The sequence below is a fragment of the Perca flavescens genome, chromosome 11, assembly GCF_004354835.1.
Source record: "Perca flavescens isolate YP-PL-M2 chromosome 11, PFLA_1.0, whole genome shotgun sequence".
In the NCBI taxonomy this organism is placed as follows: Eukaryota; Metazoa; Chordata; class Actinopteri; order Perciformes; family Percidae; genus Perca; species Perca flavescens.
This window is the reverse complement of record NC_041341.1, coordinates 31,814,282-31,832,302: the sequence shown is the minus strand read 5'-3', so window position 1 is coordinate 31,832,302 and position 18,021 is coordinate 31,814,282. Positions and strand designations below refer to the sequence as shown.

General features: G+C 39.2%; 1 protein-coding gene across 2 annotated transcripts in view; it reads right to left on the bottom strand.

Annotated features, from left to right (window-relative positions):
* slc4a3 (solute carrier family 4 member 3) overlaps positions 1 to 18,021 on the bottom strand; it is an 89,906-nt gene that overhangs the window by 12,755 nt on the left and 59,130 nt on the right. For both annotated transcript variants that reach the window (XM_028590966.1, XM_028590968.1), the window contains 9 exons: positions 12,922 to 13,105; positions 10,024 to 10,129; positions 9,361 to 9,545; positions 8,379 to 8,598; positions 6,159 to 6,374; positions 5,910 to 6,058; positions 3,215 to 3,409; positions 2,571 to 2,762; positions 55 to 144 (listed from right to left, as the gene is read on the bottom strand). In XM_028590966.1, the coding sequence (XP_028446767.1) occupies positions 55 to 144; positions 2,571 to 2,762; positions 3,215 to 3,409; positions 5,910 to 6,058; positions 6,159 to 6,374; positions 8,379 to 8,598; positions 9,361 to 9,545; positions 10,024 to 10,129; positions 12,922 to 13,105 (1,537 nt within the window). The remainder of the gene's footprint in view (positions 1 to 54; positions 145 to 2,570; positions 2,763 to 3,214; positions 3,410 to 5,909; positions 6,059 to 6,158; positions 6,375 to 8,378; positions 8,599 to 9,360; positions 9,546 to 10,023; positions 10,130 to 12,921; positions 13,106 to 18,021) is intronic.

Below are 18,021 nucleotides of genomic sequence, written 5' to 3'. Positions count from 1 at the left end.
CCTGATTTGTTGTAACTGTAATACTGTGACAGAAGTAATTGACATGACAGTTACCTGCGTGTACGTGTCAGTAATGGAGTAATCCACCAAAACTGAAAATAGAATTGAGATGGGGATGCCAAAGTCACCAATGATTCTTCTGGCCTGGGAATAATGAGACACCAAACATCAATCAAATCAAGTTAACCTTTAGCACATACAAATTTATATAAAGCTCACTTTACCACAAGCAAGTGATGAACCAGAAAGGAGGCAATCATAGACTGTATAATATTAATGGACAGAGCGTGTGTGAAGTCACCCATTGGTTTGTGGTGATCTGATGTGAGTCGTCGAGTTTGCCGTTACGGGCGCAGCCGTCCTGGTTGCGGATGTGACGATTTTAGACGAGAGGGAAGAGTGAGGGAGGAGCTGCTTACACTCCACGTTACGTTACACACATTCAGTGGCAATCACATGATAGCCACGCCCTAAAACACCCCCTGCTTTATCGCTGATTTTAAAATCAACGAGACCATAATTAAAAAAATGAACATCATTCTGTGTTGCAGAAGACCATAAACTCATTATGAAGATGTTTACTGAGGTAATAAATCAAGTGAGAAGTAGGGTCACTTTCTCATAGACTTCTACAGAAACCGACCTACTTTTGCAACCGCACGAGTCGCCCCCTGCTGGAATTCGGATAGAATGCAGGTTTAAGGCACTTCGGCATTTGCAGCACTTCGCGGAAACCGGATGCGTTGTCCACTAATTTTAACAGTCAATGGAGGCAAAGCAAGTTATCTTCAAGTTCAATTTAAAGGGAAACCTTCCCTGTTGGATGCATTAGTGTTATTGGTTTAAAATGTGTTAAACACAGACTTTTAGTTCCTTTACAATCTTGGAATTCCATAATTGACTTGCCCACTTTCCCTTAAACTGCCATGACTGTTCCGAGTTCCTTGAGACACCCAGCCTAAACAGAATTCTTTTGTGAAAAACAGTATATACTATTCTATGTGTTGTGGCTGCGTCTCAAGGGTTTATTGGGGCTACTGCTGACATAAAAGATTGGTGCTTCTGTTTTTAAAGTGTACATATTGTTATTTATCAGAAACAGCAGTGTTGTTGGTTAGAATGAAAGCAAGACCACATTAAAGTATCTGTAATATATGCATTATATGTATCTTATGCTAAACAGCTATTTAGTATATATTTGTTTAGGTTTAGGTCTTATTACAGTAATCTTCAATATGTTTGTGTCTTTATGTATGCACCAATCACCGAGACAAATTCCACATAAGTGTAAGTTACTGTGGTAATACACGCTTTTCTGATTCTGTATTACTGTTTTGTCACTAAGTTGACAGGCTATAAGGTGACATTTACTGTGACACCGCTGAAAACAATTCCTCTTTCAGGATTCCGTGTAGCTGTACTGGACGCACCTTGTGATTGACTAAATTTGGACAATTATTCACACAGTGGAATAAAATCCACAATCCGTACACAAAATATATAGTGTATTGGATGCACCAAATCCAGGATTCAGGTTTGGACGGATATTGGGCTTTTTGACGGGGTTCGGTTTCTGCCGGTTTTCCACCGAACCCTACGCTTGCACTACGCTGGTCGACCTAATGATGCCGCCGTTGATTATGGGAAGGTGTTTTTGTAGGTGGACTGTTTAATGCAGTAGGCTGTGAGAAAGTGAAAATGGAACGTCAGCCCCCCCAGCCAAAAGAGCTGCTCCCTCAGCAAATGAGTCTCCCTACAGTGGGAGCGGAGCGACCGAACGGCCGGCTGCTGCTCGTTAGCCAACGTTAGCTTTCTAATTCCACCCACCCAACATGCCTTCATCATACACTGGTTAGTGAAAATTTGCCAAACTAAATTATCACTCATCTGGCAATAGCGATGTGCTTTCCTACGATGTGAAAAGAGCGTGTGAATTCCACATTAAGTTGACCACACACAGCGCCACCGGTGACCTTTCTCTTTTGACCTGTCAGCCCGTGACTCTGACCCTGGACAGTCTTGGCACCACGCTTGTGGTGCCAAGACTGCACAAGCACAAGCTTTTCCTCCAGGAGAGTACTATGAGATGAGTGTCATTCAACAGTGTGTAGTGGTGACATGATTTTGTGTTTGTTTGTGTGTAATCTTTGTTGTGTGGTCTGACAGGCTGTAGTGTTTTGTTCTCCGTTTGACTGCTAGTGTGCAGAAGCCCATAGACATGTTGTGTTTGCACACAGTTTATTGCCAAACTAAATTGTCACTCATCTGTGAAAAGTGTGTGTGAATTCAACATTAAGTTGTTACACTTAACTATTTTAGAGGCTATGGACGTTGTTTACTTCATTAATGTGTTTACTGTGTTTACTGAGGATGGGGGTAGGATTCGGTTTCGGCAGAATCTTAACCAGTGTATTCGGCCAAACACACATTCACGAATACATTTTTGACCACTAGTAGCGCTAGTGTGCGCACTAGTTTACAAGAGAGCTCCACAGGGTCTCTTTAAAGGCCCATGCTTACTTCCACTGTTTGAATTTTAAGATTTTAAGAGACTCAATAAAGCAGGGTACCTTGCCACCTAAAAACCGACTGTTTCTGAATTTCCTGAGGAAGAAAGCCACTAAGAAAGTGCCCATCATGAGGACCATAGACATAAGAGCAGTGTTGGGCTGGTTTAAGATGGCGCCATCAGCGTGTTGAAGCTCAGTAGCTGGGGTGGAGTCACTGGGGTACATTGACATCAATGGATGTTCCTTAAACACCTGGAAACAAGAAGGGAGTCTCCGTTTTATCGTGTGTGGATTGTTTGCAGTGGATTTTTTGCAGATATGACAAGGGAAGGATTCAGCCTAATTTCTAGATGATATCAACTATTAGAGCTGCAAAATGTATTGATTACTTGTCAATTATTAAATTAATTAGCAAGTATTTTAATAATCAATTCATCCGTTTGAGTAATTTCTTATGAAAATGTATGGTAAAATGTCTCTGATTCCAGCTTCTTAAATGTGAATATTTTCTAGGACAAAACTAGAAATTTGAGGACGTCGTCTTGACAACACCTAATGGATTAATCGAGAAAATAATCAACACATTAATCGACTATGAAAGTAATCGATAGTTGCAGCCCCAATCATAATGAATGACTAATTAAGAAAAATATCTTGGTTTCTTGTTATGGGGAAATATGCATAAAAAAAGGGTCTCAGTGTACCTTGAAGAGTTTCGAAAAAGTCTCATAAATGAAGATAAGGGAGATGAGGAAAGCAAAAATCTCCTGGGTAAAGGGTGAGATGTAGCGAACGAGGAAGCTGCCCTCTGCTGCCACAATCATCAGGACGATGAAGATGAGCCAGAAACCAATCCACACACGGCCAGTCAGGTACTCAAAGTTTTGGGCCTGACAGAACTGAGTGAAAAGACACAGACGTGTTAATTACATGTTCAGGGGACACAAAATGGGAATAATGCAACACAAAAGAGTATGTGATGTGTGGTATACTGTGTATACTTATAGGTAGGCTTTAACAATACGTTACACTCAACTCATGATTCTAACGATTTGAAGTTCATGATACGATTTTCTCATGATTTATTTAAAGGTCCCATGACTCTTTGGATGCTTTTATATAGGCCTTAGTGGTCCCCTAATACTGTACCTGAAGTCTCTTTTATATAGACCTTAGTGGTCCCCTAATACTGTATCTGAAGTCTCTTTTATATAGACCTTAGTGGTCCCCTAATACTGTATCTGAAGTCTCTTTTATATAGACCTTAGTGGTCCCCTAATACTGTATCTGAAGTCTCTTTTATATAGGCCTTAGTGGTCCCCTAATACTGTACCTGAAGTCTCTTTTATATAGACCTTAGTGGTCCCCTAATACTGTATCTGAAGTCTCTTTTATATAGACCTTAGTGGTCCCCTAATACTGTATCTGAAGTCTCTTTTATATAGACCTTAGTGGTCCCCTAATACTGTATCTGAAGTCTCTTTTATATAGGCCTTAGTGGTCCCCTAATACTGTATCTGAAGTCTCTTTTATATATACCTTAGTGGTCCCTTAATACTGTATCTGAAGTCTCTTTTATATAGACCTTAGTGGTCCCCTAATACTGTATCTGAAGTCTCTTTTATATAGGCCTTAGTGGTCCCCTAATACTGTATCTGAAGTCTCTTTTATATAGGCCTTAGTGGTCCCCTAATACTGTATCTGAAGTCTCTTTTATATAGACCTTAGTGGTCCCCTAATACTGATCTGAAGTCTCTTTTATATAGACCTTAGTGGTCCCCTAATACTGTATCTGAAGTCTCTTTTATATAGACCTTAGTGGTCCCCTAATACTGTATCTGAAGTCTCTTTTATATAGACCTTAGTGGTCCCCTAATACTGTATCTGAAGTCTCTTTTATATAGGCCTTAGTGGTCCTCTAATACTGTATCTGAAGTCTCTTTTATATAGACCTTAGTGGTCCCCTAATACTGTATCTGAAGTCTCTTTCCCAAAATTCAGCCTTGGTGCAGAATTACAGCCACTAGAGCCAGTATGTGCCATTTCTGTGTCTGTAGCTATTGTGGGGGAGAGAGGGGGGGGGTCAAGGTGGAGGGTGGGGGTGTGGCCTTGACCAACTGCCACTTTGCTCGTTTGAAAGCCATGATGTCTCTCTCTCTCTCATGGGTGGGCCAAATTCTCTGGGCGGGCAAAGCAAAGAAAGGGGAGGTAACCTTGCTCCTTATGACCTCATAAGGAGAAGATTCCAGATCGGCCCATCTGAGCTTTCATTTTCTCAAAGGCAGAGCAGGATACCCAGGGCTCAGTTTACACCTATCACCATTTCTAGCCACTGGGGGACCATAGGCAGGGTGGGGGAACGCATATTAATGTTATTAATGGCATGAAATTTTCATGCCATGGGACCTTTAAACAGAATGAGCTGCAGAAAAAAGACTGAAAAATACAATTTTTTTTTATATAAATTGTGCAAAACAACATGTCGTCTTATCAAAAGTGTATTGTATTTTATCTTATGTAAGAAAAAGTTTATAAAAAATAAATAATTAGATAATTTTTTTCCGCTTTATTAGATAGTCACAGTGGACAGACAGGAAAGGTGGGAGATGACACGCATCAAAGGGCCACAGGTCGGACTCAAACTCGGGCCGTTGCAAAGGACTCTACAAGGACCTACATGGGGCACATGCTCCTACTGGGTGAGCTAGAGGTTGCCCCAATATTTTTTAATAAATAAATAGAAAGAAATCTTTTCAAATAAATAAACTAAGAAGACGTGGTGACGTCTGAAGTCAAACAAATGAAATCAAAAGTAGGTTACGCGATAGGCTGTTTAAAAATTGCATTGTGATTGATTTTTTATCTTATTGGTTGTAGTAATCTTAAATATTTATATCGATTTTTAACCGATTCACAATGCATCGTTACATCCCTAATCTTTTTTTTTTATTTGCAAACTTTACAAACATGTTATACAGTGTTTGAATAATTCGGCATCATACTTAGAAAATATCAAAAAAGATATTCATTTCCATCCAAAGACCATTATAATCTTACTTAATGATAAAAAAATAAAAAAATAACACTAATAACACTCAAGAAGAAAAGCACTTCAATACATAAAGAGAAAAAATTTAAATTAAAAAAGGAAGGTAAAAAAAGAAAACAATACAAAATAATATATATAATCACACATCATTGAAAAAATCTTGCAGTACATCAGCTATATAAATACTTTTCTATTATTAATCATTTGGATAGACTCAAAAAAATTCCGAAATTCAATTCTGAAGTGAGTAAAAGCTGGCGGAGATTTAGAAAATTTCGCTTTATGGATATGAAATTTCCCCATGTAGAATCAAAACATCCCAAATCATACGACTTGTATGTTTTCAGTACCTTGTAGAAGGCTTCTTCAAACACCAGTAAGGGTCCTGAGAAGCCTATGATGAGGAGGGGTTGACCACCAAGCAGCGAGAATATAACTCCAAGAGTTGCAGTAGACACAATAAGCTCAGTCACTCCCATCATGCCCTCTGTTTTTTCTCCTGTATGTGCAAAAACAGCCAAAAACACGCACACGTCAGAGCACAGGTATTAAAACGACATGGACTCCAAATGTATTGTTTTTCTGTAGTTCCAGTTTACCCAGCAGGCCTCCAAAGGTGATAGTGGGCGACAGTGCAGCAAAGTAGATGAAGATGACGGCGGCAACGCACTGCATGTCCAACGCATCTTTGAGGTCGCTGACATACTGCGGGTAGCGGCGGCGGATGTCGTGGATCAGGCCTCCGAAAGGGATCCCTGAGCGTTTTAATGGGTCAACCTCCTGGTCTTCCTCCTCCTCCTCCTCTGGACTCACCTCTAGAGGGGGGAGGGAGGGGTGGTGTTACAGGCTCCATTATATAAATAATCTACTACATCATAATAATAAAACAATGTATGTTTATATTCAACTATATAGGTCAACAACTGACAGTGAAGGCACAATCTGTAGTGCAAAAAGCAAAGACGCACCTTCTATGTTTGTCTTATTATGAACAAATCCCATGAAAAGATCAAAACTAACTAAGTATTTTCTGTGTATCTGTTGCACTAGGTGACATGTTTCTTCGTTACCATGATCACACTGTTTTCTTATTTTATTTACTTCATTAGTTGGAAGACTTAGACCTGAACAGCTGGGAATTTGGAAAAGTATTAAGGGATGGACTAATGAATTGTTGGGTTAGTTCCTTTTATACGTTTTAATTTTTTTATTTTAAGAAAAATAAAGATTAATGCCATCCTAGTTTCGCATTGCCAGACCTTTCTCCACAGCGCTGCAGAGGAGGGTCTGGCTAGTCCACAAAGCATTCCGGGATGGGGGAAAAACTCCCACTCTGGTTTATTGGCATTTCTTTAAACCAATCACAATCGTCTTGGCCGGCGCTAAGCCCCGGACACAATGACGGTGCCTCTGCAAAATAGCCTCGGGAAGGAACTTGTTTCGGTGGAACATGTGTACGTTAAAAAGTAGTTTTAGTTGTGCATCAGAAAACTCAGATTGGACAGATAGTCTAGCTAGCTGTCTGGATTTACCCTGCAGAGATCTGAGGAGCAGTTAACCATAGTCCTCACAAATCCACCGGAGGTTACAACGCCAACACAAAGAAAGCGGAACATCCGGCGGAATTTCAATCCCGGAAATGAAACGTCATCGATATAGACTAATGCCATCCTAATCCCCTAGCTACTTTGTGTAGGATGAAAATGCCCATGTGGTCCCATGTGGTTGTATCCAAAAAAAACTCCTGAGGAACACACAATGTCAATTTTGTATCTATGATCTACAATATATCTGTCAAACACTTTAGTTATTTATGTAATTATTTATATTTATGCATCAAATGTATATGGTAAAAAATACTGATTGGACTGACTTCCAAACAAGTGAAAGGCAGCTTTAAAGCATTAATCATCATATTATAAGCATCATATTATTAAGAGTTATGTTATTCCTAATAATACAATTGGATGTTAATTCTGAATGGAAAGGCTGATTATTACCTAATTAAGGTCAAGATCTTTAGCCTAGACATCTAGACGCACCCTAGTGGCAGCAAATTTATTTTGCAGCCAGGGGGGTCTAGGCACTCTCCGTTGGCTTGCGAGCTGGAAAAACCAAATTCTGGTCAGGCCAATCACATCGTGAATAGAGTGGGTGGGCGGGGCTTATGGCTACTGCTGCTGGGAACAGCGGTCTTCTGGAAGACTTGGAGTTAAGCTTTTCTTTGAGAAAAGAACAAAGAACGGCACTGAAATCATTCTTAAATAAGGAAGATGTGTTCAGAGTTTTTCCGACTGGATACCAAAAGTTTAATCTATCAACTAGCTCGGCTACCTTCTTCGTTGCTCTGCCTGGTTGTAGCGCTATCCTATTACGTGGTGAGGGAATTTGAAAGACAAGCGTTTATCCCGCCCCTCGGCTTGAGCTCTGTCAATGGTGAGTTCCCAGATCCAACATCTTGATGTGGGTCTGGCTCGTCAGGCTACAAGATCTTTTAACTGATACAAAATGTGGAAATTCTACCAATCTAACCAACAGATCACTTGAGTTTTGTTTATTGAAAAGTACAGCAGTTTCTCTGTTTTTTTTTGTTGCTGATTTGTTGCTCTCAAACATTTCACATCTATGTTTTTAACAATGCAAATGCAGGGAATGGTCTGCACGTAATTTAAAAATAGTCTGACTTTTGGGGTTGTCCTGTGTTTGCATTGCAGGACTAACATTGGTTTGCAGAATCGGAGGTGCGTCCTCCAAACCTAGTAATGAGGATTTGGCTTGGAAAAATAAGCTTTTTTTTATTAGAGACTTGACAAGAGTACCTTTATTGTTGAGCTCCATTCCCGATGAGGAGTGCTGCCTCTTGAGTTCTCTTTCCTTTCTTTTGCGCAGCATCTGCTTCTGGAAGTCGGCCACTGTCTTCAGGAGGTCTTTGCCCTCCACATCTGATGGTGGAATGACGATGCTGCAGTCCAAGAATTCATTGATACCATTCAAGAGGTCCTGTCTGTCGTCAGCAAAATAGGCCACCTCATGGAAGTTCTGCAACAAAATACAATTGAATGTCATCACCAGAATGAATTTATGCAACATGAATACATCCAAATGGCTGCTTCATAAATCCTTTCGAGGGGGATGATTAGCAGCTTTTTTGTGAGTGCATCTTTTTCCCCATTCCTCTCTTGACTTGATAATACTGGGAGAATTGTCTGGGCTGTCCACTTTGTGGTTAAGTGAAAATTGGTAAAAAAAAAGCTAAAAAGAGAGATACATTTTCGATGTCCAACACAACACTGAATAACCGCAACTACAAACACATGCCCCATACATCCCCCTTTAATGTTTGCATATTTTAAATCCATGTCAAATCTAAATCTAATTCTTAATGTTTGAGTGTATAAATGGCATAACCCATCGTTGTCTTTGGTTCTTGTGACTCAATCCTTTAATCATCTGATTAAAATGTTGGTTTACATCTTTTAGGTTTGACCCGTGGAACAAACACAGCACTTAAAATCAACTCATATGTGCCTTTTGGACATTTTAGAAATCTGATTTTGGAACTCCAGACTTCTACTTGGAATTGCTTTACATAGTTGTATTACTTTTGCATCCTAAATGTCCTGATCTGTTTATCACATTGTTTTGTTTTTTCCATTTCGGAAGGTTTTAGTGTCTTTCTATGTTCTTATGATGGTGTTGCTTCCTTCTCTGTGTTGTTTTCTTTGTCTTTGTAACTCCATGTCATTGTACATGAGGGCTGCACCTCAATGATCCCTTGAGTATGAATAAAGTTTTATTCACCTTGTCAGACATGAGAGTGGAGAAGGAGCGTCCAATCTCATGATAGTCCACGTTGGACTGGGTGGGACCAAGCAGGACAAAGATAAAGCGGACAGGGACGGGGACCTCCAGCACGGATTCCAGAATGACTGCCTCATTCAACCTGACAAAGGCCATGGCCGGCTGCTCCAGAAACTCCACGCAGCCTGAAAGAAAAAAAAGACAGTGAACCACAAGTTTAGTCGATTGAGGTTTTCCACATCTCTGTATAAGGGGGGCTTGGGCTATTGGTACATCCATCACCGGTTTACTCTGAAATATCTCAACAGAAGTTGATCTGGAAAATGCCTCCTCCTACCCATTGCCATCTTCTATAGTGCTAAGTTGCTGTTAAGGCTACATCAAGACATCCTGCAGATTTACAGTGAATGCTTTCCAACTCCTCAGGGGGCTTAGCAAAGCAGCGTTAACACCTCAAACTACAGTAGAATACACACAGAAGTAGGTTCCATTAGCGGTGACACTGTGGTGTTCTACTGATTTAATTCAATTATTTTATTTCTGTATTTGAGGCCCAGTCTAATGGAGAACTAAGAACAAGCAGATTTATCTCTTAGCAGTTTCTAAAAGAAATAAAAAAACATAATTCCTCAAATCCACTTTGTCAAAAGTCACGGAGCTTACCAACTAAAACAATGACAGCTTCGGCATCTTTGGGAATCTTGGCGAGGAGTTTCAGCGATCTGGCTGCAGCTGGATGGCTCTCAGGAGGCAGAGGGTGGAGAGATTTCTTGGAAGGAAGAACCGAACCAAGATTATCCACATTGTTGCCCCGACCAACGTGATGTGACACCATAACGTACCACGGGACCAATAATGTGAAATAGCAATGTGTGTGTGGATAATAATTTTTCTAATGGCCCTGCACAATTCATTTTAAACTGCACAACTGGATGACTGGTTCTTTATGTTTGGACAAAATGTTTTTAATAGGCTGTTTTGAATTTGACAACATTTTAAGCCACGGGTAGCATTAAGTTTTCACAGTTAATGCATCAAGAAGCTTTAACTAGGAACACCTGTAAGCTGACTAAGAACATAATGCAACACATGTGGCCCAGAGAGCCTTGCATTCTCCCACTTCAAGTACTACATACATGACTTCTGACCTCATGCAGGGGCGTTTCAAAGAACAATGCAAGAGCCACAGGCCTCACATCAGGAATGTCATGTAATCACGCTTAAATCTGCACTTACTGCTGATTCTTGGAACTTAATGCAAACCATAAACTGGAACAAGACAGCTCAAAGTGGCTTTTATCTCTGTCCATTTAAATAGCTGAGTTCAATTATCCTTGTGGTATCTTGTCAAAGCTAGTTAATCGCTTACGTTGGCTTTTTGTAAATCATATTTAATGTGCTGTCTGCCTGCACTGTTTCAACTCTGTCAACTTCTATCATCACCCAGATCTCCTATCTTTCAGATCTCTGTCACCAGCTTCTCGAATTGACACAACATGCAAATGTGTGAAGAATAAGGCTGTAGAGTGAACAGTCACTACATTTACATGCAGCCAATAACCCGTTCAAAACCGGAATATTAGCAATAACCCGGTCGCGCATGGCCATGTAAACACCGGCAAAAACCCGAATATGCTACCTGGGTTACCCCTTTTCTAACTCGACATTTTGGTCATGTAAACGCGTATCGGCATATCCCCATCAAAAGGAACATTGATTTGTGTTCTGTGCATGTTCTATTCGCAAGGAATCTTGATCTTTTGAGTAGAGGAACTTCTTGTATGCGCCAGAAAACATAGTTATAATAATAATTATATACTATTATAATATAGTTGAGGTCCAATTGATTACAAATTCCATGTATACAGGAGTAACTCTCTCTGCTCACGCATGTAAACGGGTTATTCCGAATGTTTCAGAAACCCGAATAATGACCTTAATCCGACCATAAGCCGAAAATTGACAGCTTGTAAACGTAGTCAGTGTTGTAATGTAACAAATAGAGGACAAATAGTTTGTTACTGTACTTAAGTAGAATTTTCACGTATCTGTACTTTACTTCATTATTTATATTTCTGGGAACTTTTACTTTTAAAAATACACATAAAAATTAGAGATGCACCAATTACAACTTTCTAGGCCGATTCCAATTTCTGATTTCCTTTGAGTTAGGCCAGCCAATAACCGATTTTAGCCGATTCCGATTTAAATTTTTTCTAACCACTTTACAGCACACACAATTATTTATTTTCTATCTTTTCTTTAATAGAACATTTTGCACAGAACATAGAACATTTTTGGAACAGATAATGGGTTGCTATAAAATAGAACTATATAAATTACTCCTGGCTTGGGAAATTCACACACATCTAAAGTGCAATGTTAGAACCATTTCTTCTTTTCACATCCAATATCCAACTAAAAAAAATGTGATTTTGGTTCTTGGTGTCGTCCCTCCACGCCCTACTTTTTCCTTGCAGGTGTCGCATATTGCAAACTTGTTATCTTCTGCACACACTGAAGAATTTCCAAACAGCTGACATGTTGCAGGTTAATTCACGAGGTTCCCTACATGTGTGAGAATAGCGCGGACACGCCCTTCACACTGCGAGCGGATATGCGCCACACACGGCGGAAAAGTTGAGAGAAAGGAAAAAGAGACTGTGCTGTCGCGTCCGTGTGTGCGTGCGTCCTTGAGAACTGTAACTCGTATAACTTGTTGTCAGTTAATTGTAGCGTTGACCGGCATGAAATCGGCATATGTCAGACTGACCTGCCTGTCGCCGGTCATGGCCGAGCACGTGAAAACCGGCCAAAAATGTATACTTTTACTCTGTTACATTTCCCCTAAGCATCTTCATTACTCGTTACTACAAAATAAAATCAGAAGAAATTTCTGAAGACTGTAAAAGGAGGTTTGGCAAATCATTGCTCCTAGATTGTAAGTTAATGCACGCTCCATTCCAGTTTGTGACGTAATGCCTGTTTATTGCCAAGCGCCAAAACTAAAGAAGAGAAGGAAGCATAATTGATAGCGTCATAGAAGCACCTGCTGCAAGCTCTGGCGCCAACACAACAGACAACGACCACCCCGACGACAGCGGTGAAGATAATGTAAGACATCTGTGGCCGTATTTGCAAGAAATGCTTTCGTACGTTGGAGTGAAAGATTCTTCCTCACAAAAGAATGAAAATTCAGTTTCTGTTTTTCTCTTTGTTAATGTCAGACTTTGAATTAGATGTTTAAGAAGGCATGGAAACCCTGAATACTATGCTTTACCATAAGGAAGCCACAATAAAGTTAATAATAAAGTTTTTTTTTTACTTTTACTTCTAATAATTACGTATATTTAATATCAGAAAATTAGTTTTGATACTTAAGTACAGTAAATGTCAGATACTTTAAGATTTTTTACTCAAGTAAATTCCCAAAAGATGACTAAGTTCTACCAAAGTCACTTTCTGGTACTTGTACTCAAGTATTTCTCAAGCTTTTAAGTACTTTATACAAGACTGAGAGTGAAGGGCAAATAAATAAAAAAAAAGAAAGAGGAAACTTACAAACAGGGTGACAAAGACGTCTTGCTTTGGGTCGTATACCGGCCCTTTGCTATCCGGGTGCTCCTCCTGCTCTTCGGCCACCAGCGGCAGATTGGTGTCCGGGATGTTGTTGTGATTGAAGCTGCCATGGAGACTGCTGGATGAGTGGTGGCGGTGAAAGAAATGTTTCAGATCGCTCGGATGGCTGTGGAAAAAAAGAAAGAAAAAGAATTGGAGTGAAATGCTAATTTCAGCATGCTAATATGCTCACAGTGACAACGTTAACACACTGATGTTTAGCAATGTTCACCATCTTAGTTTTAGTGTGTTAACATGCTAACATTTGCTAATTAGCAGAAAGCACAGCGGATGCTGTTGGGAATGCCATTCATTTTATCCACCAAAGTACGATAAGTACAAATTAAATTGTTAACCTGACAATGGCGCTAGATGAAAAGTCAGGGAATCAGCAAAGTGGTCATGATATAATCTCTTGGTACCATGAATATCTGCATCAAATTGTGTGCCAATTCATCCAGGTAATGTAAAGAAGTTCACTGTGTACTTGAAACTTTGACTTGCCTGTGGTACTAGATAAAAGGATCACCAAAGTCCATAGGATTTATCCACTGTGGATCAGTAGGTCTGGGTATCAGTATTTGTAGGGCTGGGTATCAGTATTTTGATTCCTTTAATATATCCACTGACATAACCCAGTATTAAGTAGTATCGGAACTTCTCCAGTCAAACGATACCTGCATTCACTCCTTTTTGTACCCAGATATAGAAAAAAATTGAAGCTTCATGAATCTTCATGAACCATTATCTTCATTTTCTAAGCCCACTAGATGGCGATCTCTGTTCAACAAAGGGTTAAAAAACCACTGAAATCCAATTCCTTGAGCCTTTTTCTTTAAACCAAGAGCGCCATCTATTTTACACAACTGAATGCATAGGTATTGAGTACCAAAAAAAGTTACTCTATTGGTAACGGCATCATTTTAAGTGTACTGGTACTGATATCGTAATGTTTTAAAAATAGCCAGCCCTAATCATAAATGTCTGTATCAAACGTCATGCTAGTTCCACTGCTAGCATGGCTAAAAAGCATTTGGTACTGGGAGGACTGTTCTTTATTATGTTTCATTTCCGCTTTATCTGATAGCTGTTACTGAAATGACTCTACAGAGACTTTACCTTAGCTTCAGTCATTCAAAGAAAAACCCAAACCATTGTAGCACTATGGTGGAAGACCAACAAGTGCAGAGTGACAGGGGGCACCAACACAACATTGTGCTTTCATTTCATTCATAGATACTGTATATCAGTACATGCTTAATGACACATTATTCTTAACACTCAAGGTCCACTTAGGCTTTTAAGTCATCTTATGGCCTTCATCAACAAATGGAGTTGGACGAGTTGCCGTGGATCTCTTTCAGCTGCTAATAATTACGATAATTTTGTCAAGCTACTGTTCCCATGCTCAAATGTTTTATATATATATATTTCTCCCAATTATCAGAAACGTCAACAGGAATGTCTATCTACTTGTTATTTCTCTAGCCTGAGGATGAATTAAATTACGATTATAATATGATAATAGTTCAGTCTTTGCTTGTAAAAAAACGACAAAGCATTGTTAAGAAATATGTTCTTAATTAAGAGGGCTGCAAGATCATTTGGATTCTAGAAATGACAAGCACAGCTGTGATTCTTGTTCATCTAATTTACCTTCTGTTTATTCAACATGTTAAAGAGCTGTACCTCATGCAATTGCAATTCAGCTCATTAGTTAGAAAAGTCCTTCCAAATCTTAACTACCTTTCCATTTGGGCGAATTAGAAATCTCCTACGATGTGAGGTAAACCCTTGTCTGTGTTTTTTAAATGATTTCCCAGATGTTCAGTTAGATAAAAAGTAGAATATTAATTATTATAACATACTTTGAAAAGAAATGTATATTACTTTTTTGGAAAAATGAATCTATGGCAACCTTCAAGTTGCTTTTGGATCAAGTGTCACAATTTTTACCGTAAGAGAAACTAACTTTGGAAAAATGTAATCGTGGTCATATTTTTCATGGACTTCTAGTTCCCGTTGATTTCTTGTTTGGAGGGCTTTTTTAAAGGTTGTCAACAATGATAATGCAATGATGCTATGATTTGTAATGTTTTTTTGTTGTAATTTAAAAAAAAATGCATTTGTCTGTGTATATATGTGTGCTTGTATGTATGAATGTATGCATGTGTTAATTATGGGATTAGTTTTGTGACTTTAATTCCAAGCAAAACTTCTCAAGTATCAAACAAAAAACACTAACTCAAGCAAAAAAATTGTTACCTTAAACTTAAAACTTGCAAACAAAACATTTGTGTAGTTGTAAACTATTGGTCTTTTATTTGTTTGATATGATGTCCTTTTGTTTACAGTTCCCTCTGCTTCTTTCTTAATGATCAGTCTTTTGCTCTCTCCATCACGTTTGCAGTCATGCTCCCAGCTTTCTCCTTTGCGCTCCCTGAATTTTTGCTTTCGATTCTGACACAAATATCTTGGGTGGGCGGGTCTTACAGGGGTGCGTCCCCATTGGCTAATGAGTGTTAAGGGAAAGTTCAGGGAAAGTTTGAGTGACAGCTCAGCCTCAGTGCAGGTAAACTAACATTAGAGACAGACTCTGGTCTGGAGGACACACAAGCCACTCCACAGGGGATTACTACAAGATTAATAAAGTGTAAGTATTGATCATATATATATTATCTGTGATCTACGTTGCAAGCATGGTTACTAGACATTTGTTGATTCGTTGTGTTAAGTTTCTAGCTAGCTAGCTAGTAAAGCTTTTTTTTAAGTTAGAATTTAAGGTTAGCTATAATGCTAAGGCATTTAAAATGCACATAATATATTAAAACATTTTTTACATTCACCCTTGTCTGTTTGGTTCATTATATAAAACAGGAAATAAGGTTGAAACTATTATAATGCTTTATTTTTAGTCCAATATAAAACTTCACATACATAATGGATATTTGAACATATTTTGCTGGGGCCCCGGTGGTAGAAGAAGTTGGAACTCAGTGTCAGTCATTATTTGCAGTACATCACAGGTCAGGGTCAGTTTTTCATCACCAACAACAAACAAACATACTGAGTAATTGGGTTATGTATATATTTCACATATTCAGTTTCACCTAAGGCAAGCTGTATTTCTCTGCTGATTTGTGTCTGCAACAACACTTCTGAGGGTGGTGCAGGAATATCACACAAAACTCCTGGTCTCCTGGGATCATCTGGTCTCCTGAGCTCACTGATGGCCCACCGCTCCAGTCTGGACAACAGCATTTTCTGCAGGACAGTTCTCTGAAGGGCTGGGATGTGGCTGTAGTCCTTCACTTCCTTGACTTCTTATTGTAAAGCTTGAAGTACCTTATTGGATCATAAAAAGTGTTTGAAATTAGCTCAATAATAAATAATTGTAAAAAAAAAGTATTTGTCAAGGGCATTGTGTGTTAGTTAAAGTACATAGTTTGGACAGTAGTAACACTATGCATTCATTCTAAATATTGTTGACATTTACAGTGCTAAGAAATACAAAAAATATGTCCGTTATCTGTCATCTTAAGGTAGTGCAAAGAAAGAAGAAGCAGTGTGTACAGATGGAACATTATCTAATGTAGCTATGTGTCGAACTCTATATATAATACATTACATTCACAGCTTCTACATTGTACAACTTAACCAATACCCTAGCATTGTGTATTATCAGGCCAATAGCAACCACAACAATTAGTAGTTAGCTGGATAATAATTTTTCCTAATAGACCATAATATAGCTACGTTACTAACCTAAGGTTACCTGGGAGAGCATCGTAGCTCTGCTCGGGTCCTGCAGGTCTCTACAGAGAGAAGACGATAATTAATACAGCTCCATTGAGTAAGGCCTCACGAAGAATACATGATTCCCATGGTAAATTAGCTCAGTAAGGTAGCCGGTGGCTACAAGTTTTAGATAACGTTAACAGTATAGTTAACGTTAAATGCTAACTTAAAAAAGCTTCACTAGCTAGCAAGCTAGCTAGTAACTTAACACAACGAAACAACAAATGTCTAGTAACCATGCTTGCAACGTAGATCACAGATAATATATATATGATCAATACTTACACTTTATTAATCTTGTAGTAATCCCCTGTGGAGTGACTTGTGTGTCCTCCAGACCAGACTCTTGGTGCGTTCTTTTTGTCTTGTAATCGCGACTAGTAGCTCTAGTGTGACGTCACATCCATGTCGGAAAACGAGTAACCGTGGGTTGTTGCGTTCTTTTTGTCACACAATACTACGAGTTGGAGAAAAGATGGATTTTTGTAACATTTTTAGTAACATTTAGGATTCTATTCACCCAGTTATTGACATATTACACAACTATATTTCACAGTTTGATACATGAAAATTACGTTTTGATTAACATTAACATTGGGCTACTGCTCTGCTTTCTGCTCAAGGCTCGGCTTAGCCGTTGTTGTCATATAGCAACCAAGCGTCTCAGCTGCACAAGCTACAAAATAACTAATCAGGCGGTATTTAACTCATAATAAGACTGTAGCGACATGCCTATAGGTAGCAGTATACAGTGCTATGTGTACGACTTCTTCATTTGGTTACAACAAAGACAAAAGTGCTTAAAATTGTAGAAAACCACAATGTTTACTATGTGTGATGCACGACGTAGCCATCTTTGAAAGTGAACTCGGGGTCCTCTGAGTTCAGACGACTTGACGAGTCGTAAATACGACCTCAGTGGCGTTCTTTTTGCAACTTCCGGTTCGTAACTCCGGAAAAAAAACTCGTAAATCGACTTTGGTGGACAAAAAGAACGCACCATCTGTCCAACGTTAGTTTACCTGCACTGAGGGTGAGCTGTCACTCAAACTTTCCCTTAACTTTCCCTTAACACTCATTAGCCAATGGGGGCGCACCCCTGTAAGACCCGCCCACGCGAGATATTTGTGTCAGAATCGCAAGCAAAAACTCAGGGAGCGCAAAGGAGAAAGCTGGGAGCATGACTGCAAACGTGATGGAGAGAGCAAAAGACTGATCATTGAGAAAGAAGCAGAGGGAACTGTA